The sequence below is a fragment of the Carettochelys insculpta genome, chromosome 26 (genome assembly GCF_033958435.1).
Source record: "Carettochelys insculpta isolate YL-2023 chromosome 26, ASM3395843v1, whole genome shotgun sequence".
NCBI lineage: Eukaryota > Metazoa > Chordata > Testudines > Carettochelyidae > Carettochelys > Carettochelys insculpta.
The window spans coordinates 12,826,313-12,852,103 of NC_134162.1; the positions used below are offsets into that span (position 1 = coordinate 12,826,313).

Consider the following 25,791-nt stretch of genomic DNA (forward strand, 5'->3'; position numbering starts at 1 on the left):
CAGTTTGCTGGCCAGGTGCATTACTCCATACATCTCCATACTGGGGTCAGGAGTTGCTGCCCCAGAGAACTTGCTCAGTGAAACCCACTTATTTATCATCTCTCCCCCAAGCACTCTGAAAGTTCTCTCCCATACTGGCCTTGCTCAGCCTGAGTAGTGGTGGCATATCTGATTCCCTCTCACTAACCATCCTGGAGGGGAAAACAAGCTCCTTAGCCTGCTTCAGCCCTCTCCCCACTCCCCTTTTCCTGCACCGCTTTTCACACCACCTTCCTCCCTGACAGCTCCATATTTGCATACTCATCTCTGATTCCCCACATCCCTGCTCTCCTCCAAGCTCTCAGCCCATCTTGCTTCTTTGCTCTCCACAACATACTGAAAATCTGACTCTGTCCCTGTGGCCAAAACACACCTTGAGCCTGGTCAACCCCTTGTCCCTTCGGGCCTCTGTAAGACCCTTCTCTCCATGCTGTGAAAATCCAGTAGCTAAAATGACTTGGATAACTAGATCGCCCCCTTGTCACTTCCTTCTTTGAAACCCACCAGGGGCTGCCCAATATAACAAATCTGAACTTCACATCTTCATCTGCAAGATCCTGCACAGCTCTGTTCCAGTCTCCTCTTGGATGTCATCTCTTATCATCTCTCACTTTCCTTTGGCCAATACCCACACGAGACAATCTCCCAAACCTGGTATGCTGGGGCCCTCCTGAAGGTTCCCAATTTTTGCAATTTTTTAAACCTATGCTGATTGTCACATTAGAGGAGACATAAGCAGCATGGCCTAAGCAACAACTTTGATTAGAAGCTCTGTGGGCCAGTGGCTGACTTTGCGTTCTGAATTTGTACAGTGGCTAGCTTTGTTCCATGACTGTAGATCTGTCGGCGCTCCTGCGATACAAATCACAGCTCTGGTGCAAGGCACTGGCAAGGCAAGGCGGTGCAGCACTGTGCAAGGAGATGGAAACCCAAGATTCGGACCGCAGGTATCACTACAGAACCCTGAGCTCCATCCCTGAATAATGGCCTGGCCACAGGTGTGTGGAAGTCAAACTCTAGCTAAGCTGATTGTTTTCTGGCCTCCCTAAATTTCCTCTGCACTTTCAAACTGAAGGTTGTTTAATAGCTACTGCCCGTGTTCAAAATAGCGGCACATTGCACCTTAGCTGCAGGAAAATGATCTGTAAAGTATAATGGTCTATAAAGTGCTTTGGGATCCTTTAGAATGAAAAGCTATATAAATAAGTTATTAATAATAATAATATGGCTTCATGTTACACACAGCAGAAATGAAGTATTTCTATTTGGCTAAGTACAACACTTCACACCTCTGTTATTTCCCTCCTCTGCCCCCGCCCCCCACTTTACTTCACCCAATTTATTAAATCACTGGAAGGAAATATTGAGTGGTGATATTTTCTTAGGCTGCTATTAGCTGCCACTTCAGTTTAATTTCACTAAGGTGCAATCTAAGCATTCCAGTGCATGACATACAAAGGAAGCTCTGGATTTTCACACCAAGAAGCAATAATACTCAGCCTGCTGTGGGATATGGTTTCATCTGAGCTCTAGTTAACTAGGAGAGAAGTATTAAAAATTCCATACACATGCAGAATGCTCTCGCTCTCTAAAGTTTGGGCAGAATGCCTCTTGTCAGCTAAAAAGAACCACTGTGCAAACTGACCTCAGATGTAACACACGTTCCTTTCCCATTCTGCTTCTCTACCACAGCACATCTATAAAATGCTGGAGTTGCATGAGACATTGGCTGATTTTTTTTTTACAACTTTATAAATATTCTGATTCTTCCATGGGGCCAAAATGTGCCTCATGAAACCCCTTCAAAACAAAAGATAAAAAAATAGAGCGGGGAGAACAAGAGACAAGATGTCCAACTGTAAGGGAGTAGGAGGAAGGATGGGCAAGGCAGCAGTTGAACAGAGCCTGTTTGCCCAACTAGCCCCACCCCAGTTCACCTGCAACTGGTATCAGGCTTGGAAGGAGTATAAAAGAGGAGAAGCCAGCCCAGTTTGGGCCTGACCAGCCAAGAGGCAGGAACTGGCTCTGGCGCATGCTAGGCCAGAGACAAAGCTGCTACCAGGTCAGCTGTTGGGGGAAGGAGTCTCCGAACCCCTCTGCAGGCAGAGAGGAGGAGGAACCCTAGAGAACCAACCCCCTGCAGAAGGGAAACTAGACTCTTAGGGCCATGCCCCAAACTAAGACCGCAGTTCTTAGTAGTGGGCTGCAGACCCACACCCTGGGCTTCTAGGCTCTGCAAGGGGCCTAGCCACTAGGTACCCTGCCATTGGGGGAACCGCTTACACCAACTTATACCTTCTTTATTGACATGGTCTCATGAGGATACCAGATCTGCAAATAAGCTTCAGGTTTGGATGCTCAGTAGCCAAATCCTATAAGTGCCAGAGTCTAATTTTCCATACAAATTTTTCCTTGCTGTTGCTAATTTTTCATTTAAAATAGTCTTCTAATCTTTCACTCCTTCCAGCCTCCAGTGAATGATGCCTCTCCATGGTTTGCTGCCGCCAAATTAACCCTGTGCAAGTTATTGTAAATCACTTGACATTAAATTCCAGGTGGTTTATTTTTCTTGGGTAAGCCTGTATAAGCATATCTTACAGAATTTAACAGGGATAGGGTTCTATAGAAATGCAATATGATTCTTTAGACAGTCTTCTCAAAGCCCCACAGAATTTAACAGAGAACGAGTCCCTTTGTTAAGGTATTTTAAAGACAGCCTATAGAATTCAGCACCAGGGATACAGGTCTATTCAATGTTAAAAGAGAGTTCAAAAATAATCTACAGGAAACTGATAATTTGCTATTCAATCCTATTTGGCTGTTTCCATACAGGGTATTTATGTGAAAAACATATCAGTAGCTGGATAGACAGAGTATCAGCTGAGGATGATGTAGGTGGGGCTGTACCATAAAAACCCAGAAAACAAAGATCATGCCTTGAAGAGCTGATGAACAAATCAGGGATTAAGAGAGAGAATGAATCATCACCCTAATAAATAATTGCTGATACTGTTCAACAGTGTTCCCTATAAGCTCGTCCAGGAGAGATTCAGGTGCTGCCCAGCTGATTAGCAGAGCGCCCATAGCTGGCAGCATGTATTTTTATTGGTAGTGCACATCCACACATGCCTTGGTGCACATTACCAAAATTTATTCTGCCCACAGATGGAAAAAATTAGAGGGAACATTACTGTCCAACAAACTACACCGTGCAGATGTCCCATCAATGTATGATATTGCCAAGCAGAGGTAAGGATGGATTAATCCTTAGACACTTCCAGCATGTCCCAGTGGATAGACAGAGCGCTGGACTGGTATTCAGGAGATTGGGTTCCTACCCCCACCTCTGCTTCAGTTTCCCCATCTGTAAAATGTGGATAAAACAGTGACCATCCTTGTAAAGTGCTTTGAGAGCTACTGGTGAAAAGTGCAACACAGGAACCAGGGGTTATTAGGTAAAAGATGAGTCAGTAGCAGAGACAAGATGCTCAGTCTAGTAGGCCGTGCTGCCGCTTAAAAAGAACATAAAGTAGCTTTGCACATGCTGTATTTACAGTAAGATGTGCACAGCGGAGACAGTAAATGCTGCTGTAGACCACAGCTGCGCACCTCCCCGCAATCTCAGCACAATAGTCATCATGCAAGGAGAGGAACATGCAGAACATTTCAGAAGAGTACAAATGTCCAACAGGGAAGACAGGACGGCTTTATGGCAGTAGCTCATATTTTCACTAGAATTGGGCTAGAACCACCTCTGGGGGGAGCACAGATCTGATCTTTGTGGTCTGGGCCCACTGTTTTTATTACTATTTTTTAATTAAACTGGTTCTAGCCTGCAGGTCCTAAGTTGCCTTGCTCCTCCCCCTGCCCTCTACTTAATCCCTCCTTGTAGCTCATGCACCAGATCCCACAAAACTCATCACCTAATAAAGTATATTGTTAGTCTTCAAGGTGCTACAGGACTGCTTTTTTTGTTTTGTGAAGATACAGACCAGCACGACTACCTCTCTGAGACTCTGGCTGAACATCTATACTGGATGTAGATGGGGGTATAATATCCAGCTCATCTTGATGCATTCATACTAGCTTTGATTGATTTAAAGTGCTAAAAACAGCAGTACCGGTGCAAAGGTGTAGGTGGCAGGATGGGCCAGTTGCCCTGAGAGCAACCTCATCTGAGACCCCAGGCACATACTCCGGCATTCAGCCCATCCAGCTGCATTTATGCTGCTATTTTTGGCACACTACCTCAATCAAAGCAAGCACACGCAAGTCAGGGTGCATGGCCGAAGGCAACCCTAATTGCAGCTGTCAACTTAAAAGCTAGCTGTCATACTTGTTTCTGTGATGTGGACACCAATCTGCTACAAACTAAGCTAAGACCAATGTTTCCTCTAATCTTTTCCATCCGTGTGCAGATTTTTTTACCCATGTGCAGAATAAATTTTACATACACTGAGGCTTGAGTGAATGTGCACCACCACTAGCAACACAAATCCAGCTGTGGGCACTCTGTTAATCAACTGGCATTTTAATCTCTTTTGAGCAGCTGCATGAGTGCACAGATTACTGGGAATGCTGGACCCATGAAACCCATTTCACAGAAAGAGCACCGAATGGCCATGTGATAAGCCACCTTTAAACTAAGAAGGAAACTAAAAATGGACAGGTCTCTGTTCAAAGGGTGACTGCCGAGTACTACATGGAAAAATCCACTTCTCCTGAGAAAACATTCTCAGAAGAAAGTGCCATAATACCGCACCAAACTCCTTTCTTACAGTGAATAATTAGGAGAGGTAAACTGAAGTCACAGGAAGGGTAGGAACAGGGTATGAAAGAAATCAGATTGGAGTACAGTGCAAAGCTCTCGGCTTCAAGAGCAATGCCTCTACTAACCAGAGATAAATTAATTGGGGGGTTGGATATAGTTACACTGCAGCACATCCCTTCATGTCTGGGAAAGAGAAGACTGATGGGGGAACATGATAAAAGCTTTCAAGTGCCTGAAAGTCTGTTGAAAGGAGAAGGGAGAAAAACTGTTCTCCTTAATCTCTGAGGGTAGGACAAGAAGAAATGGTCTTAAACTGCAGCCATGGAGGCATAGGTTGGACATTAGGAAAATCTTCCTAACTATCGGGGTGGTTAAACACTGCAACAAATTGCCTAGGGAGGTTGTGGAATCTCCATCACTGGAGATTTTAAAGAGCAGGTAAGACAAACATCTGTCAGGGATGATCTAGATGGAGCTTGGTCCTGCTGGCAGTGAAGGGGACAGGACTTAATGACCTCTCAAGGTCCCTTCCAGTTCTAGTATTCTCTGATTCTGTGATCTGTACAGCAGAACATTTCAGCTTGCAGCAGACAGATGGACTTGGCTGAGTACATCTCTCTATCTCTCTCTGACCTACCATAGTTAACACTTTCCGACTATTTCTCCAGTCGCACCCAAGACAGAATCTGCTCGACTGATGCCATTAATATCACAGAAGTAAGAGATGGAAGGAAGCTTGTAGATCATCTAGTCCACCCTGCTCACTGTGGGACACAGCATCTCTTCTAGCACTCTGACCTGTCTAGTTTCAAATGATTCCGGTGATGGGACTCCTGACACTTCTCTAGGGAGACTAAACAACCTTCAACACTCCCCAACAAAGAAAAGTTTCGCTGATGTTCAGGTCTACGTTGACTTTGCTCAGAGCTGTACTCCCTTGATTGAGTTCACACTCCTCTGTGCCTTGTCTTTAATACTGAAACCTTGTGATTGCTACACGGGAACACAGAGTGAAGGCGATGCCCCCTTGTTCTTAAAGACTAGGTGCCTTTGTTATCCTCTGAACAAGAACTGAGGCTATGTCTACACTTCCAGGAAGATTGGTCTGGTCAGAGTCAGTCAATCTCCAGTTTGATTTTGTGCACCTGACAGAGACACACAAAATCGTATTATCTGGGGTTGGCAGTTGACCCTTGTACACCGCAATATTGTGAGGAATAGGGGAAGTCCATGCGAGAGTTTCTTCTGTCAACCTCCATCTGTGAGGGCGGCCAGGTAAGTCGATTAAAGATAAGTCAATTCTAGCTACACAATTGCTGTAGCTAGAATAGCATATCTGTAATTAACTCACCTGCTTAGTGCAGACCAAGCCTGAGAATCAACACGTAGGAAAAGAGTGACAAACGAGAACGCTCATCCCTGTCTCACCGGATTAGGCTGCTAGTCTGTCCCTGTGGTGCCTTGTGGCCTGAGATGATGAGCCATAGAGGAAACCCTCTCCCTTCCTATACTTCCCTCCCCTTTATCTCACTTAGGCTTCCGTTTCCTGGACTGGGTCTCAGACACAATAGCCCTCTATCGTCCTACCTCTTTAACTGTGGCAGCTCAGCCCTCACTGCATACTCAGTCTATCTAGTGAGAGGCTGGCATTTTTAATTTAATCAGTTTTCAACTCTGCTAGGTTCTGTAAGATTGGTGTCAGCACTGCTTTCTCATGTAGTGCACAAGCACAATGAACTATTCTAGTTGATCATAAGAACATGACCTTCCTGGCGGTCTTGTTAGATGAGATGCTGAGGAATTAAATGTCTGGTTTTCTTTCCCTTTTACTTGGCTGCTTCCTGGGAGCGCTGTGTAAGGGATGGTGTCTTACCTGATAATGCATCAGGGTGTTTAACCTCTTCCAGTCACCCTCGATCTTGGTGGTGATGTCTTCATCCTGCAGGACCACACGAGCTATGCGTCCTTGGCGCCACTCTGTCGAGAAGGGAAGAGCAGGCGGACATGAGGGTCAGGGAAGAAGAGACATGCATCTCTTCTGTCCACATCAGTCTCTCATTTGACATTGTAGAAGAGATGAGTGTCTGAGGGTGTCTCTACACTGCAGGTTGAACCTCTCTCATTTGGCACCCTCAGGACCTGACTGGTGCCAGATGAGAGAATTTGCTGGACCATGAGAGGTCAGTATTGTCTATCAACATTCCCAACTCTTCCATTGCTTACTGGGCTATTAGAAGACTTTTAGGGATAAATTACAGCTAAATAACGTCACAGAACACAGAGAGCCAGGACTGGTGGCTGTAAACAAACTTTATGGGACTGTGAGAAACTTGGCCACACCCATGATAAGTGGTCATCTGACTAACTAAAATCATGCTGGATTACGGAGTTTGCTGGACAAGAGAGTTCCAGATTAGAGAGGTTCAACCTGTGCCAAGTTTTGTTGCCAGAAGGTGCCTTGTGGTGACACACTGCAATGTGACTTCTGTCAGGAGAAACACCCTTTTTTCGTGACAAAAAACTTCCACCCTTAGGCCTTGTCTACACTCACCTTTACCATTGATCTACTTCAAATATGCCAAATGCATAGCTGAAGTCGACCTACCTACCACAGTGTCTTCCACTGCTCTCCTGTCGTCATCAGATACTCTTCTCATTCTGCTGGAGTATTGGAGATTGATTTATCGCATCTTCAATGATGCGATAAATCAACATGCCAAGTTGAACCCTGGTGTAATGGAGACATATCCTTAGGAGAGACTTTTTCCCCTCCCCCTCCCTTTACAGTTGACACAGAGTCTGCTGTTTTTTTTGTCAGCAGATTTGGCTTCCACCAGTATCCCACAATGCCTGCCCTGTTGGCTCTCTGCTCAGTGTTTTGATCTCTACTGCCCTGCAGGCATGTGCCCCTCCCCTTTCAGAGCTCTGGGAATTATCTGACATGAGTGAGCCGCTCCCTTTGGGGAACAAAGAAAGAACAATTAATCGGGACGCTCCTCAGCCCCGGCAGAGTGCTGCTGCAGGAAGGGACAGTCTGCCGTGCCGCTTTGATATTCCTAAGTACGGAGAGCTCACAGACCTGCTCAAGATGCAGCTCCCAGCAAATGAGGAGGCTGAGGGAGAACTTAGAGGGACTTCCAATATGTGCAAGAATAGTCTCTGACTTCCTACAACACTGCATTGTGGGATACCTAACCCCAGTGCCTTGCTCACGCTGTCGGTGATGGTGCCCCTAAGGTGGACATGACCTGCCAACAGAGGGAGCAAGTGTGAACCCCCACTGGCGATTTTTGTTTTGTCAACTTTTGGGTGTCGACATAAGTTTTGTCAACAAAACCTGGCAGTGTAGAAAGACCTTGAGAGGCCAATCCCCCAGGAAGGGTTGTTCCGGGAAAAGGGCTGACTTGTGCACTTGTTTATTCCTGTGCATCTCTAGGAAAGTCAATGTGGGTTTCCTCCTTGCAGCTGAGAGTAGAACTTCCCCCAGGGCTCAGGCATCTAGTTAGACTTTGTGGTGTTTATATGAACTGAGGGTTCCACCCAACCCTACTAAAAATACCTGGAATTGGGGGCGAAGGTGCCTTAAGAGGCTGAAGCGAGTCTGAGGTCAGTCACTTGCTCACGGGACAATTGCTCCACTAAGACAGTTTTCTGGGGGACATTAACAGGCCTACAGACCACAGGGCTTAGACAAGACAAGAGTTTGACCCAGTGTTATTTCTTGTCGCAACAGCATCTCTCCTCTGTGTGTGTGCATGTGCATGCACGCATGGCGGTAAGAAACACTAAGCATACACAATGCTAGCTATCCTGGCTCTAGCTAATGTGATCATCCTCTTGAACCCTACACATCTCTCTAATAAAAGCCAAGCACTGGCTACTCCTCTAATTCTCCCCTCCATATGCCCCATAGGACAGGGATGCTCCTACCTAAGTCCATATCGACAGCCCTTGGCCTTTGAGAATAGGGGACATTTTTGTACACCGTGTCCAGGATCTTCTCTTTGACTTGAGTGATGGTGTCACAGTTCAGCACCTTCACAGGGATTTCTGGGCTGTTCTCGTTATCAGGGTTCACACAGTTCAGGATCTGAAGAGGGAATAAAAAGTCCCCAACAACTCTCAAAAGGGCTCCAGAAAAACACTCAGCATAACGAAACAAAAAGCAGTCAAGCAGCACTTTAAAGACTAGCAAAATAGTTTATTAGGTGGTCTGAAGAAGTGGGTCTGTCCCACGAAAGCTCACCTAATAAACTATTTTGCTAGTCTTTAAAGTGCTACTTGACTGCTTTTTGTTTTGATAGTGTATAGACTAGCACGGCTCCCTCTCTGTTACTACTCAGCATAACAGTGATGGCATTCATCGTGGGACAGAGACAATGAACACTGAATTCCTCTGAAAAGCCCGAGTTCACATTCATAGCATGTTGTATTTAGCATCTCCTCAGCAAACTTATTAAACTAAGAGCTTCAGGGTATCCTTTGAAGTTATGTTTCATGGAAGGCAATGGCTGGGGGTCGGGGGGGTGGATATAGATACATATAAAAGGGCTGATTCCACAGGTAAGATTTGATTTTCCAAACCTGAGCGGCACGGCTGTTCACACACAATGTGCATAGGTAATTTGTACATGGCCCTGCATTCTGAGGTTTTGAAAATTGGGCCCACCACATTATGCCCACATATGTCCTATTGCTTATTGCACATGCAACAATTGGGGGTCACAATGCTGGGGCATGAGTTGAGCCAACCAAGAATTTGGGCCATAAAATCATGTGTTTCCTGCTTGTGCTTTTGAAGGAGGATCAATAATGGCACAAAGCAGTGAGATCTGATTTGGGGTGTCCAGGCTGCATGCATCCTGCCCTTCCTGCTCAGCTTCACTTAACTTACAGTAAGTCGCTTACAGTTGTAGATGACACCCACGATGCAAAGCCAAGTCCCAGGGACAGCCAACTCACCAGTGTTTTGTACTCAATTTGCTGCCGGATCAGCTTGTCCTCACTCAGAGAATAGCGGGCCTCCCCCGTGATGGCATCAATGGGGCCTTTCTCCATCTGCTGCTTGATGGCACAGTACAGCATGAAGAGTGGCTCCCCAGCACACTCCTGTTCGACAAGACACACAGCAAAACAAACATGTAGGTGAAGATGCCTCTTTGGTAGGGCCTTCTCCTGCAAACTCTAGTGGACAGGCTTAACTTTAAGCAGATGCATGATCCCACTGACTTCATTTTAACCATGTCAGTAAGTGTTTGCAGGGCTGTGGCCCAAAGTGCATGTGGAGAGAAGCCAACACCAAGGGCCCACTACTCAGTGTGGGTGTTGGCTTTGGGCTTGCTTCCCCACTGCTGGAGAGAAGGAATCCGAGGGTGTGTCTACATCACAGCCGCTGTAGTGGGACATCTTTGGTGCTCCACCATGCTGCTGTAGCACTGGAGAGCAGACATGTCCGACACTGATGAAAGGGGTTTGTCCCTTGACGTAGTTGATCCATCTCTCCAAAACAGAAGAACTCATCTCGCAAGCTAGCTGTGTGGCAGGTGAACCGAACTACGATACTCTGGGTGTAAAATATCTGAGAGTCCTAAATAATGTAGGGAAGAGAAGTTTGGAGGGCTTCAAGGGGTGCAGCTAGGTGAGAGGGATTGCAATGAGCAAAAGGAACGTTACACTGAAGAGCAGGGTGGGCACATTCCCCATCAGAGAGATCCAAGAGTCTTTGCACTGAGCTCCAGGGAAGTGGTAGAAGCTCCATCCCCTGGATTATTTTACTTTACACTGAACAAAGCAGTCAAGAATTCACTACAGGGAACTAAACTTTGCTGGGTGGTGCATGAACTAGATAATGCAGGCAGGTCTCTTTCTGACCTTAACTTACTCAGGTGAGAAGGCCTGTGTCAGGGCTCACGAGCCAATGCTGATCATACGTCCTTCATGCTGCTGCACTGAGACAGCACAAGGCATGCGCCAATGCAGACTTGTTGTGTGCACACCGCAGGGTTGAATAAAGCTAAGCATGCAGATGGGGCTAGCTTAGATTCAGCTAATTTTACTCCAGCTACAGATGTACATGGCACATGTCTTATCTACAGAGTTATGCTCTGCCATATTTCCCCCTTACTTTGGGTCTTGTTGGACATTTTAAAAGGCTGGAGTCACCCGCTAAGACAGAGTTCAGCAACCACCGGCACATGAGCTGATTTTCTTTGGCATGCGAGGTGGGAGCTCAGCCCCGCCCCTCTTTTCCCATGTAGCTGGGAGCTTGTTCAAAGACAGGCCATCTGTGGATTAACAAAAGAGCAGCTAATGCTACCAACGACCCCTTAAATGATAAAGCTCTGCATCTTCATTTATTTATGAATGAAGCTGTTGTAAGTAGGACTACTAGTGACTTTAAAAAGTATCACCACACTTGGACTGTACAAAAAGGTAAAATTTTGGTACGCCACCTCGGAAAGTTTGCTGATCCCTGCTCTAAGTCCTCAGAGCGAGGAGAGTTATGCACTCTCCCCCCGCTCTTTTTTTAAATTTTTTAATCTATTTGCCCCCAATCCCTAAATGGCCCCCTCAAGGATTGAGCTCACAACCCTCGGTTTAGCAGGCCAGCACTAGTTGTGGAAGCATAAGGAGAATGGGTGAAGACAGAAGAGGACCCCCCTGCCCCACTTCACCTTTAAGAATTTGTGGAGGAGGAAGGCAAACCAGTTAGTCAACATCTTCTCAGCCACAGACTCGGTCCTGGAAAAAGATGAGAGGATATTTTCTTTATGTGTTTAAAAAACTCATGCCACTGACCCCTCATCTCAATAATGCAGGAGGGCTGGGAATGAAAACCCACAAGAAACTGACTTGGATTCATCTCTCCCCCAGACTTCTTGTGTACCCACCAGTTACGAAACATGGTCCTAAGGCAATCAGGGGTCTTGAAACAAGCACCATTCAAGCTTTTCAGATTACTGTTCCCTTTTCAGGAGTCAGCTTTGTTTTGCCTATCACCTCACTTAAAAACTACTGACTTATAAAAACATGTAAAAATATCACAGAAAGCAACTACTGAAAACTTGCTGACTTTGTATTATCTTATTATCAAATAAATGAATTGGAATAGAAATATTGTACTTATATTTCAGTGTAAGGCACAGGAAGCGGTAGAAACAAGTCAGTGTGTGAATGAACCTTTAGATTGTACTGACTACTAGATTTTTTGTTTTGTTTTGTTTTGAATGTAGCCTGTTGTAGGCAAATATCTGGATGAGTTGATGTACCTGCTAGAAGACCTCGGTGTACCCCCCAAGGGAACACATACCCCTGGTTGAGAAACACTGGTTTAGCCCCTCTCACATTGCCCATCTGGAGCACAGATTCACAACAGCATTAAGATTTAGCACTAGAGGATCTGGAATTATTGTCCCCAGCCCTGCCCCCTCCAACATGTCCCAGACAAGTGTATGCAGATTGCTCAGGAACAAAAAGGAACAAAGACCAGCTGACAGCCAGCCCGTCAGGAGCCCCTCTGACAGGGATGCCTGGTGTCACTTTAACTCCTTGCACGTGGTGCAAATTATACCCTATGGCTCAGTAAATCACTGGAATTTGCAGTGGTGGCTGGCAATCAGGGACAGCAGAGTGACAATGGCAGGGGAAATTGCAGCTTTCTCCACAGCCCCACCCAGCATTCTCTCCCTGCATTGTGCCCAAGATTATCTCTAATTTAAATACAATGGCTCCTAATGATAGTTTTTAATGCGGGCTCTGCAGGATCTGGTCTCTCTTTTAAAGGACCCTGTTCCTTTCCTTGAAATGAGAGTTGGATGTGAGGGGGAAAGCTTTTTAAAGCAGCACTGGGCTGGTGACAGGCTGAGGGGGCCCCTCATCTATGAAAGCCTGAACCGTGCTGCCAATGTGTTCAAGGGCGACTGTCAGGCAGGCCTCCAAGAAGGGGATGGCGGTAGCAGGGCTATAGATCAGTGGACAAGGATGTTTCTTTTGTTGCCGGCTGTGCTAGCTGAGATTGTGATGTAAACGAATCCATTCCTAGGCAGTTCAGTGCTCTGTGTGATAGGGCTTTTCTGATCCTGCCCGTCACTGGGATTGGCCCCAATATCAGCAGTCTGTAACAGCCCCTGCTGGGCCTGAAATAAACAAGCAGCTGCCCTTTGAAGGGTCCACTCCAACTTGCAAAGCATGGCTTGCCTTGTCTAGACAGGGGTAATATGTGGCAGAGCAGCTGGTCACCCACCGGAGCCTCAGGCAGTCTCTACAGTAAACATGTTTCTGATAAGTTCCCCCAGCCTTGCTTGGGGTGGCTAGTTTGGAGAGTGCTCCAGGCACCCACCAGCAATTAGATTATCACAACTTTAACTGGAGTGGTCTGAGGAGCCCAGCGCATAAAAGATTAGCCTGGTCTGGACTCGTGCTATCAGCGCAAATAATGAATTAGGGGCCTTAGTTCTGCATCTGTAATTAATGCTGTAGGTGCTGTCTAGAATAGGTCTTAGAGCCACTAAAAATCCTGAGCACAGTCATAAACTAGAGGGACACCATGGCCTAGTCTAGCAGAGGGGGAAATGAACTAAGATTCAGGAGACCTGCGCTCTAATCTGAGCTCAAATGCATATGGAACTGGAGCTCCCCCTCCCTCATGTCAAGGCTTTGGGTCAGGGACCGTCTCTTGCTGGGTTTCTGTGCAATGTCTGGCACACTCCAGCTTTTACTGTAATACAGCCGACAATACCAATGTCGCAAGGTTTGTGCAAACAACCCAGCTGGTTGGATAGTAAACAGAAATTATAGATTCACCAGTATTTCAGCCATCAAAGGCAATGTCTTCTAACTGTTAGAATACTGTGAGTTATATTAACCACGCTTACCAGTATGTGACATCTGGCAGGTATTCATGAAAATGTCTGTGAATCCCAAAGTAACTGAATCACAAATGATTAACTGTATGAAAATTCATGCTGAAAACTGCCACATTTATTGCTTTTCTATTTAAAAATTTTCAGACATCCAATCAAAGAGGAGTAACAATAGCGCATGATTTGGGCAACCAGCTTCCAGCCATGAATAATGAAGAGCCCATTACAAACAGTCAGATCAAACAACAGAACACCAAGAATCTGAAAACTATTCTTCCCAGCATATTAATGTGGTCAAAACATCCCCCCCCCGCCGTCCCGATCAATCTGTAGAATGTTTGCTAACTTTCTAACACATATTACTAACATAGAACGTGACAAGTTTTTGTAAGTTATATTCTGCTTTAAAATGAAGTTAACATACTGTGCCTCTACATGCTACAAAATAATCAGGTGAAAAACAGTTGTGTAGCACAACTGTGTTATTACATGATTTCTTCTTTCTTGTGTGGACAGAACTTCTCCATGTCATGCCAGAGCTCTGTTAGGGAACTGTATTCTAACCCCAATAGATACACAACTACAACAATTCATGCTTGTACATTCTCTGAAATGTTACTGATGGTACCATGGTCTAACATGCAGAAGATATCAACAGTTAAAGGGTTAACATTTTTCCATAGCTGAGGCAAAAGAGGCACTTCCTTCACCTGGGGTCCAAGGAGCTGGAGAGTGCATAGCTCTACACAAGGTGACAGCCTGTTGTGTATCTTTTCCCTGCCCTCATATACCATGGTTAGTCTTTGAAATCTGATCTGTGCTGAAAGTCTCAGCAAGCTATTCTTTAAAACTCTGTCTGCCCTGTTTTGGAGTGACCTCCCTTTCCCACTGCTGTGTCAGAAAAGGTCTGCTGAGCTGCAAAAACAGCTCCTTCAGAACACAGCAGTAGCCTCTCAACAGGTTTCACTTTTTACTCTGTGGTCAGCTATGGAACTGTGTCTGAAAATACAAAATAACCTCCTGAAAATTAAGGCAGAAGGAGACAATCCCCAGGCTCAGCAAAAACCCTTTTCATATTGACCACATAAGATGAGCAAAGTATACTCTGGAGGCAACTTTCCATAAAAGCCTAATGCCAGAAACAAAAGCCTCTGAGCTGCTCTTCTGACTCACTACTTCTGGGAAAAAAAAAACAAATAAAAAGAACCAGGAAAAGCCCCAAAATCAATATTTATGTTATTAATTTTCCCTTGGTTTGTCTCGACTCTGAACTGCCATGTGCTGCCTGTTCCAGTAAGGACAGTCATTTGATTTAATGTCAGCTTTCCTCCCGGCTCCCATGAGGGGGAAGAGCAAAAAGGTGAAAGAAAGAGAAAGCAGGCAAGAACTGAAGGCCAATTGTCAAGCATTGTGTGGTCACTAGAGAGCTCAAAAGTAAAAGAAAATAATCTCTCACTTTCTGGCTGTTCATTCATCATTAATTTAGGACAAAATGTTCTAACTCGGAATGTTTTGCATACTAAACAACACCCAAGGAACTCTCAGATCCACAGCGGGGAAGACACATTTACTTTGTAGGTTTCCAACTGAAACATCTAGATCCTCACTCAGCAGAGCTGGTTTTTAACTTCTTGGGCTTTGTTTCTTCTGCAGTGTGGTCTTTTTCACATGACTTCTACATACTGGTAAGGCTATGATCCCTTTGCTGCTGCTAGAATGTGTATGTGCCATATAGTCATCCTCCATTCCTTGCTGCAGCATGAGTCCAGGTTGGTACAGCAGGAAAGGGGAAGCAGACCCTTTATAAACATGCGGCAGGGGCTCCATTTCTTGCACAAAAGGCACGAGAGATACAAAAGAGGGGAAAAAAGTGGTGCTTGGTATGAAAGAAATTTCTTGTTTCATACATGGAGATACCTTAAGGAACCTGTTGATTTCTGGATGATAGGTGCAGTGGCTGGTTTGGTTTCTCAACCAATGTCAGGCACTGGAATACAAGGTGCTTGGAAACACAAGGCAGAAGACAGAGGCCCTGCAAAGTCTCCATCTATAAAGAGGAATTTCTGATCTTCTCCCACCACTGGTTTAACCTCAGTGCAGCCCTGTCTGGGCTACCAACACGCTTGAAGGCTAGGATCTAGCCTTGCTCAAGGCATGTTGAGATGACATGGTGGTAAAAGTGCTGGTGGCTGCATAGTGCTGTAACTTGAATCATTGCAAGCCCTGATGAAGCTGCACCATGACTGGTGTAGTGGCAGGAGAACTGCAGGGAGTTCTTCATGTTTGTAGGGCGAATGGCTTGGAAATCTGTCTTTCCTCCCCAAATAATACATGAAACGTCACCATCCTCTGCCTTTGGGGCATCGGCAATGCAGACAAGACTGGAATTTTCAAAGGAACAGGAGTAACCTAATCCCACTGAATTTCACCGTGGGACACCTAACCCTGAAAATCCCAGCGCACATGCTTACAAAGATGGTCTCAATTGAAAGCCCCCTGTGAGTAACCTACTGAGAATTCTGACAGTCTGCCTCAGCGGTAGGGCGAGACTGGGCCTTAGACCTGTAGCTCCAAGGCGTGTAAGCTCTGTCACATGTGAAGGCTGGTTCTGTAAGGCATCCCTCGGTGCTGCTCTGCCCAGTCTCCCACAGCTGTGCAATTATTTGCATTTGCAAATATGCTGGGAATGCTCAGGAGAGGGGATGTTCAAATTAAAAGCAAATTCAGAGGGAGGGTAAGGAAGGCTCTTTGGGTTCATCTGGTTTCCTTGCATCACTTGTCACATCTGGGAGGATAATTCACAGAACTAATCCACAGGTACTCAATGCTGATTAAACAGACTCAATAATCACCTCCTGCTACCGCAGTGCCAGACTCTCAAAAGCTGCTGCTATGGGAGACCTCTTCCCAGTGCCCCTTGGGTCTGCCTTGGAATGGCACCACCTGACCAAGTACTGAAACCAGCCATGCAGGTGGCTAGGTATGCTGTTTGCAAGGCATATTCGCCCTACACTCTGGCAACGTGGGAGGGCAGGGTTGGGGGGTCGGGCAGCACACCACTCACTTGGCACATGGCATTCGAAATAAACAGGCCCCATTATTGTATCTGGAAGATGAATTGGCTGTTAAATGCCACAGAGAAGAGCCCATTAGTTCCCGCATGAGCGTATTCTTACAGGTGTAACAACAATCCTGGGTTTACATGGCAAGAGAAAAACAGGAGGTGCACAGCAAGAGTCTTTGAAAGGACCATATAATAGAGAGGATGATGGGTGAGAAATAGCTCCATTCAGAGCAGTGTAGGGCCAGTATCTTTTCCCCCAGCCCATTCACAAACCCAAAGGATTTTTTCACAGGCAGCTGAAGTTCTCGGCAGCTAATGGAGACAGAAACACTGGACTGGGCAAGTCCAACCCTGGAGAGAATTCCACTTTTCTGCAGGTGACTTGGCGCTTTTTGGATTAATGCATTTTGATTTCAAGTCTGTCTTGGCACCAACGCCCACAAAGGATGAAAGGGGATGTGAGTGTAAGGCTGCACCAAGGGGACTGGATAGTTTGGGGCATCAGAAATAGAATATGGAGCTTTTCATATCTAGAAACTTGATTCGGGCTGTTTTCACAATGGGCATCAGGGATGACAGCTGCCTCAGGCCCAGGGCAAGTGGGGGACCCAGCTCCACGACCTGGAAAGGAGGCAGTGCCAAGAGGGGAAAGGGTGGTGCCAAGGGCAGTTAACCCTCAGCATTGCCCGGACCATGGTGCTGCCCCCACCCATTGCTCCCTGATAGCTGCATGCAGCTGGAGCAGCATTGCCGTGGTGTTTCAAAGGGGCCCGGGGCTCCAACCACTGCTGCTGCCAAAGTAGCAGGGGTGGCAGCCAGAGCTGCAGGCCCCCTTGAAACACCGGGCTCAGGGACAGCAGCCTGCTTTGTTCCCCTGTGGGTGGGCATGAGGATGGGGCACCACTGCACATCTCATAAGCTATGCCCACCAGCTCTGAAAGTTCAACCTACAGCCTCCGACTGCCAAAGGACTGGCTGGGTTCTCTCCCTGAGCCTTCTTCAATGTAGTAGAACATTTGCGTCTGGCTTCACTCCTGTCCTTGGTGATGCAGAAATTTTGGGCCTGAACAGCTCCCATATCAGGGCTCAATCCAACACAACCCCTCCAGCCTCTGTGCTTGAGAAACAAAGCAAAAATCCTACATGTTTCAAGCAGGCAGGAAACTAAAGGGGAGTGATCTCTGGCCACACAAAGTCCCTGTGGGTTTGGCCCTTTCTCTAAGTCTGGCAGTAGGACTATGACACTGCTTGGCAGGCTGTGATGTGGTTACACTGTGTTATGAGCAAAATCTACTGGTAATGGGTTGAGGGATGGGGTGACAGGAGATGCGAGGGTGTAGCGCTGGGATCGCCAGCCTTGTATTTTTAGAGCACAATGGAAAGTTGTTATTGATGGCTCACGCTGAAGATGCCTTCACAGCGACTCATCAAACCACGGGGGAAATTAATGCAGCTTCCATTTCTGAGATGAGTTATTGCCTCCGCAAACACGGCCAGACTCAGAGCAATCTCCTGCCAAGTATATTCAGTGTGGCCAGAGGAATCCCTGAAAACTCCTTCAAGCTGCGAAAGATCCCTGTTGCTTTTTGGCTGCTGGCTTTGGTATCAAGCAATAGTGCTGTTTGTGGACTGGTGGACAATGGGTTAGCAGAGTTGTCCCTCATCCTTCATCACACAGCAACCCAGAGGGGAAAGCTCGGAATAGTGGGACAGGACCAGGGGACACGGCCTACTCAGGGAAACAGGAATAGGAGACAGCCTTTCACTTCAGAGTCAAGGGCCCCCATCTGACCCAGGGTACTACATTCAATTGGTGTCTCAATTGCAGACTCCAGATAGGACTTGGCGCGAGTCAGTTTGTCATCTCTTTACCTCAGTCCCCAGCAGTAAAATGGGGACATTGCTTCCTTATTGGATGCATATAAAATCTATCAAGGACTGTGACATGCTTGGAGACTCTAGGAATGAAAGTCAAGTAAATATTGAGATAAACAGAACAAAAGCCTTTCTATCACAGAAAACCTGGAACCTTTTCCACCCAGCATCAGATGCGTAGGACTGATTTGGACCCAAGAGGTGATCCAGACAAGGTCTGAGGTGAGGTGAAGGCATTTCACCACTGCCCTGTCCATGCCATCCCAGACTCTGGGTCTGTTTCCTACCCTGGCCATCTAGGTTTTGTTTGTAGGCATCCTTCAGTCTGCATAGACTATGGATCGCGCCCTTTAAAGTTTCAATTGAGGACTTCATTTACAGCATCTATTGTCACTATAAAGACCCACACGAGAGTGACAGTCCTTGCTGCATCTCTTGCAGATGTAGTGGGTGTCAGGCAAGTCCTTATTGTGCTTTCTGTGCGCTCGCTTCTCCTCTGCTAGCTGTCTGATCTTCAACTCGCCCTTCTGAAGGCCCTTGTGTAACCCCTGCCTCCATCTGCTGCGGTCATCTGCTAGTTCTTCCCAGTTGTCCAGCTCATCATGCTCATCTCTGGACATGGCATGCTGATACTCAAAAGTATGTTAAATTCCATGCAAACATAGAAGATGGGAAGTCTCTGTAATCTGTGCATTTCTGGGTCTGTTTTGGGTGAGATTCAAATGCTGCCCAGCTGATTAGCAGAGTGCCTACAGCTTGGCTTTTGTTTCTAATGGTGGTGCACATTTGCACGTGCCTCAGAGTACATAAAAATTTATTATGCGCATTGACAGAAAACATCTGCACATGGATGGAACAGAGGAGAGGGAATGTTAGTCCCCAATCTGAACAAGCTTGTGGTCCAAGGACACCATTTACAGACACGGAAGGGATACAGTCAGGTGCTTATAACTCTGGAGCCTTTTGCTGCATACAATTCCTTCACATTGAAAATGAAAAGAGCAGAAATGCCAGGGTTTTTCCCTTTCACTTTGATCTGGTACAGGCTGATTAGAAAATCTCTGCACCCAAAAAGTGAAAGCCGCAGCTCAAACAAGGTCATGCCTATTGTGGTTCCCGCAGAAGCTCTCTTTTAGGCCCTGCTTCAACCTTCAAGACAATAATTAAATGCAAACACGCGCCTGAAAAGCCAATGCTTTACAGGCACAACAATCACGCAATGTCTTGGGCAGCAGGTGCCCCTAAAAAGCCATAGCTTGCTGTGAGACAAAGTGTGAGCACATTCCTTTCATCTAAAATAAGATAGTGTACAAAGACTGCTGTCCAAATCAGACCCTGCAGGCAAGATCCACCACAGCAAACTCCCTGAGTGTGTGCCTGCTGCAGCACTGTATTAACAAAGCCTTGCACACAGGAAGACCCAGGATGGGCAGTAGAATGAAACACACTGAGCAACATGACATTCTAAGAAACACATGAGATTGCCCCCGAACACTCTCCCCGCAACAATTCTGTATCCTGAGGGAATCCCTTTGCTTGTATTCTTACCCTTAACTCAATTTCCTCTGTCTGGCACCCGCTTCCCCTGCCAGCCCAGCTGGAAGATGGACTAAGGTACGGGGGAAGAGAAACCATCTGACACTGAGACACCAGCATCAACCCAGGGGTCATCTGGCACCAGTGAGACTGATGGTCCTGTCAGCCTTCACCTAGTGATGGTGAGAGGAGGCCACTAGTCCTGGCTCAGCTCACTCCACTTCATGAACTCCAGGACACCCCATTTATCAAGGAGGACTCTCTGGAGCGGAGGTGTTGTGCATTGTGAAGTTTCAGTCATGCTACATGGGGTAGTGGAAGAAAGAACAATGCAACACTCCATTGGGGGCCTCAAATGGATCATCCATTTCCCTTCCCTGTCTCTAATGACATGGGATTAACTATATCGTATGCTTTCATGGATGGCTGCACAAGGTCTTAAACTTGATCCAAGAGAACTATTACCCATAATCCCTCACTGTCCCCGCATTCCTTCTGCACAACAGAACAGGGCAGTGATGAAAAGCTTATGACCCTGTCCATTTTTGTGTTCCAGTTTCTTCCTCTTTGTCCAAGAGCTTGGGTGGAAGCCAAGGGACAGTCTTGATTTAGGGCTTATCTACATTGTGTGTGTGTGTGTGACAGAGAGAGAGAGAGAGAGAGAGAGAATGGACCCCCTTTTTATGTGTGTGTGTCAGCGTGAGAGAGAGAGAATGAACTCCCTTTTTTCCTCTCACTGATTTTCTTTTGAAATTGGTCTCTCTAGTCTGAACACTCAATTTCGATTGTGAACTCTCTTTTCAGAAATAACTTGTGTAGAAGTTAGAATGTTGAAATAAGTTGTTTCTGAAAACTTTATAGTGTAGACATAGCCTTAGAGAAAACCAACCCCACTCAAAACAGCTGAGGACACAATAGAACCAGCTCTCCACAGGGTCCCCAGCCCCTTTGAGCTGCCCAGCCCAAATGGTGAATAGCAAATAAGTGACAAATTGAACCTCGTCAGGATAACCAGGTTAGAAGCGTGGGGAGCTACCCATCAAAAAACCACCTGGGCTGGGGCTAAAACACTGACATCTGGAAAACATAGAGGGAAATTGATAATGCCCCTACAGGTCAGGGGTCAACCTGCTAATGCTAAGCAATGCATTTTAACTGTTGAGATGTCTAAACCTCCACCTCACACTCTCGTTCATCACTGTCAACTGAGTCACTCAGCTTGGAGACACTCTCCCCCCATGGCCCCTTTGAAATGCTGGGTCCCCTATGTAATTGTCTCCTTGTTGTGGGGTCTGTTCCTTTGTACCAGCTGCCAGATCCTGCCACATGCAACATTTGTTTGGTACTTGCCAATGAGTTTGTGTGTTGTAGCCATAGTTAGATATGCAGCTTTCATTGCCCCACCCTCCCCAGCCAAGGTTCTTCCCTGGATGGTGTAGCGACAGCAGCTGCATGATGTTGTTCCTTCATCTGGGCATGTCCCTGCAGCTACCTCCCACTGCCCCTCATCTTACCTGCGCAGCAGCAGCTTGGGGTGATTCTTGTTCTCTAGGTTCTTCTCAATCAGGTCTGAGAGCAGCTGCTTCAGCACATCGGTCGCATATTCCAGCTTTCCCTGCAGGCCAGTCATGATAAGGGAAGCCACGTTGCCACGGTCACGCATAGAGAAGCTGCGCTGCAGCTCCAGGGTCCGGATGAATGTCAGCAGAAACACCTTGTTGTTGACTAGCTGGGCAAAGAGCTTCAAGGCCTTCTCCACATTCTGCTGCCCGTTCCCTTGGACCTGGTCAGCAGAGGACAACAATCTCAGTGAGACACCGAAAGAAAGTGTCCCTATATCTAGCCCTATTCACCCTCACCACAGCTGTGAACCAGGCTCACTGAGCATTAATGCCTCTGCTTGGCAGCTGAAAGGCCAACAAATGATATACATTTTGTACTTGTTCAGCAAAAAAGAAGTGACACTCCCATAAGTAAATTAATTACTAATTTAGACGATTGCTTTATTATAGAGAAACAGTAAAAGATTAATTGAGGCTTTCAGCCAGTCCCAGTTTTAAGTAATTCATTATGAGTCAAAATGATAAACCACATTAAGCAATTCTTTACTAACATCTCAGAGCCTTATATATTGATTCTACTAACATTATATAATTAAACAACTGTGTAATTGGCAAAGCATTTATCACTCCTGCAGCTCTGTATTTCATAAATGAAACCAATAAATAGCAGACATGTTTGTTAGAAAATCAGCTAATGTGGCAATTTAAATAACAAACGTCGTGTGTGGGACTAGAAAGTTTTGAGGCTTGGCATCGGCAGAAGCCAACTCAAAAGCAGCCTGAGTTTAATGTGTAGGTGGTGGCCAGCAGCTTGCTGTCAGTGGGCCATATTAAAGTATTTTAATCTAATTCATTAATTCTAATTAGATCTTTTGTTAATATAATAATAGTCTCTTATATTTCTACAAAGACCTTTCATGTCAGAGGAGCCCAAAGTGTAACCTGATACAAAAGAGGTACAGGGATCCCCTCATCCACCCCTGAAATGCAGCCACCTCTAGAGTGTTACACAGTGATTGATCAGCACTGATCAACTGATAGCATACAGCATTGTTTGGCCAAATTCCAACTAGAATCTGAAGGGGGGATTTATGGAAGCAGAATACAATAGCCCACACTGAATTCTGGGAAATGAAAACCTGCTCATGTCAACAAGGCTAAAGCAACTGTAATGACTACACCTGGTCAAGGTCTCTCTTTTACATCTCATTCTAATGACGGTGGGATGAGTCCTAAGCTGGTGTCAGTCAGCATCGATCCATTGACCTTACTGGAGCTATGACAATTTACAACAATTAGGAGCTAACCCAAGCCTTCGAGGGCCATCCTAGAGCATACGGTCAACATCAGCTCAAAGGGAAGAGTGCTACACAATAACTGGTGTCACTTCCTGCAGCACCAGTGTTTGCTTTGGAGATCAGCCCTCCAGTACCAACCCACCTAACTCCAGTGTAGTTAGCAGGAGTCTCATGGGAACACAGCACAAGGCCTGAAGATGGCACAGACTCTGAAATTTTAATGAATGGCTTATGTAAAAAAAAAAAAAAAAAGCGTGGGGAGAGGGAGAATGAAAACTATCAACTGGCAGCAAACCGTGGACCAGGTCACCGCAAGGTGAAAAGCTCATCCCTGTGGGGTGCACAGCAATAAATCAGTAGTGCCCAGAATAGCTCAATACCCTTTGCTTTTCTCTCCACAATAAAGGGATTAAAAGAGACCTTAAAAAGACACTGATAAGGAAGGCAGCACCAGTTTTCTGCTGGGCTTGCAAGCTCCTTCGTGGTGTTTTAGCACTGAAAATAATAAAAAAAATAAAACAGTCGTAGCCCCAGAAGCGATGAGGAGGAGGCAAGTAGTGTGCTAAAGAGATAAAATGCTGGGCCATTTGTGGAGATGAACTCCGTGCTTATTTCCTTATCCTACTGCTTCTAATAAGATTCAGCAAGGGAGGTGGGAAGGTGCTTCACAGCTCTGTGAGTTTCAGGCTAGCTTCCCAGAAGGGACCAGAAAAACAGCCCAAGCTACATATGCACCAAGAACAGCGGAGAGAGGGAAAGCACAGACCCCACCATTTCATTACCTCCAGCTCACGCAGGACAGGATGGTCCTCGATGCCAGGGAAAAGAACCCTCATGGCATATGTCCGATAATCCAGGTATGGGATCCCAGAGCGATCTAGGTCGCTGGTTAATTCATTGATATCCGTCTGCAGCTCCGCAAAAGCTATTACAGGAAAGTGGAAGGCCAGGAAGAGAGAGAAAAAGATGTGCCATCAAAGAGAGCATGGGGAATTGAGTCTAAACCACAAGGGCTTGGGGACCAGCCAGCAGTCTGTCTTCCTGGCAGGCAAATCCAGGATAGCAAAAGGACCATCCTGGGAAGGCTGGTCACTGACATACCTTGCCACTGAGAGACACTTTCACAGCAGCAGAGTGAATGCACACAAGTGCCCACAAACACAGGGCAAAGAACAGATGCTGAGAACAAATGATGTTTGCTAATTTGTATGCAGTTCACACCTTGCTTATAAACACATCAAATACCTTGAAAGGCTTCAGCTAGAAATAAGGATACTATATTTAAATTGTTGTGCCTACCACAATCTCTCTCTTTCTCTCCTTTCACTATAAACAATCTACACCACTAACCTAATATCATGCTTCAGGGCCAAAAGTGCAGTACAGGCTTACGGGTCAGGAAGGTCCATGCATCATGCATCTAACAAAGTGAATCTTTGCCCATGAAAACTTATTCTCCAAAAAATCTGTTAGTCTTTAAGGTGCCACAGGACCTCTCATTATTTTAACAAGTACAAGGTTTCTCAAAAGCAAATTAAGGGGGAAATTCTTTCTGTCCCAAAGGAGTTTATTTTTTTCACCCATAGTCATGCTGCCAAAAGAGAAATGTGATTACTAACTGAAATTTTTATCTAGAGACATTATTTATCCAAACTCCTCCATGATGCCATGCATGCTGCATAGAAGATAACCTGGGTCATGTCCCTTACCCCCGCAGCTGCTGCAGTGCTTCCCATCACTGGCATGCACTCCCATCTGCAAGATGTGCACGCTCATTTCCTCTGAATTTACACCCTCCCCGATCCACAAGTGCACAGCTCCCTGCACCTGTATACACTGATACTCAGACATCCTGTGCAGTGTTACCTCTAATTTTTTCCCATCTATGAGCCAAATAAATTTTGTTACATGCACCCAGGCATGTGTGGATGTGCACCACCAATAGAAATGCACACTGCCCACTGTGGATGGCTGTTGGCGCTCTGTTAATCAGATGGGTGGCCCCTGAATCTCTCCGGGGCAGCTGCCCAAGTGCTCAGCTTACATGGAACACAGATGGTGTCTGCAATATATCTCCTTAGCCTCTTTGATGCCCTGCTGGGGTCCTGGAAACAGGTTGCCAGCAGGTGCAGTGTGGACTTTTCTTTCTCTTTCTGGGCAAGAGGAGGGCACAGGATAATTCCACTTTATAGTTCTGTCACATCCCTCATCAGAACAATTCCTAAGGGGTTAGGGTCCTCTTGGCCCATATGAAACCCTTTCAGCAAGAGGCCATTAGAGAATGAGACATTCTGACCTGACCCCCTGGAGCAGGAGCAGTTTCCACAATGCAGTCTGTACATGTCACTTAAGCAGGATCAAGCTCTAATCCTATTCTCTGCACATTAGGCCGTGTCTACATCCGACACACTTGTTACTGCCTTCTCTAGTTGTAGGCACAGCTTCAAAAATGCAGAGACTCGCCTGCTCTCTGAACCCATGGGGGAGACACTGACTCAACCTTTAGGCTGAAGCTATGATCAGGCTCACGAGGCCTTAGATGCAAACCAGTTTAAAGGCAGCATCTTGTAAACTGGAGCGGGTAACTGGGGAAACTATATCTGATGCTGGGGACAAGGACTGGCAGCAAATCAACGTGAGGAAAATTCTGCTGGGCCACACCAAGATTCTCAGGAAAAGGGGTCAATTTATAAATCGATTGTTGGTCTACAATTTTTTACCATGGTGATTTTTTTCTCTATATAATACATCTGCTGACATGTAGAGGAGAAAAAAGATGAGCTCT

The 25,791-nt window shown here is 46.1% G+C and overlaps 1 protein-coding gene across 1 annotated transcript in view; it reads right to left on the reverse strand.

The window, feature by feature from the left end:
* Nucleotides 1-25,791, reverse strand: part of PLXNA2 (plexin A2) — a 319,252-nt gene that overhangs the window by 15,969 nt on the left and 277,492 nt on the right. Inside the window, exons 21-26 of the mRNA XM_074977826.1 lie at nucleotides 23,789-23,931; nucleotides 21,661-21,929; nucleotides 11,485-11,551; nucleotides 9,773-9,919; nucleotides 8,741-8,900; nucleotides 6,684-6,787 (exon numbers count right to left, since the gene is read on the reverse strand). Of these exons, the coding sequence (XP_074833927.1) occupies nucleotides 6,684-6,787; nucleotides 8,741-8,900; nucleotides 9,773-9,919; nucleotides 11,485-11,551; nucleotides 21,661-21,929; nucleotides 23,789-23,931 (890 nt within the window). The remainder of the gene's footprint in view (nucleotides 1-6,683; nucleotides 6,788-8,740; nucleotides 8,901-9,772; nucleotides 9,920-11,484; nucleotides 11,552-21,660; nucleotides 21,930-23,788; nucleotides 23,932-25,791) is intronic.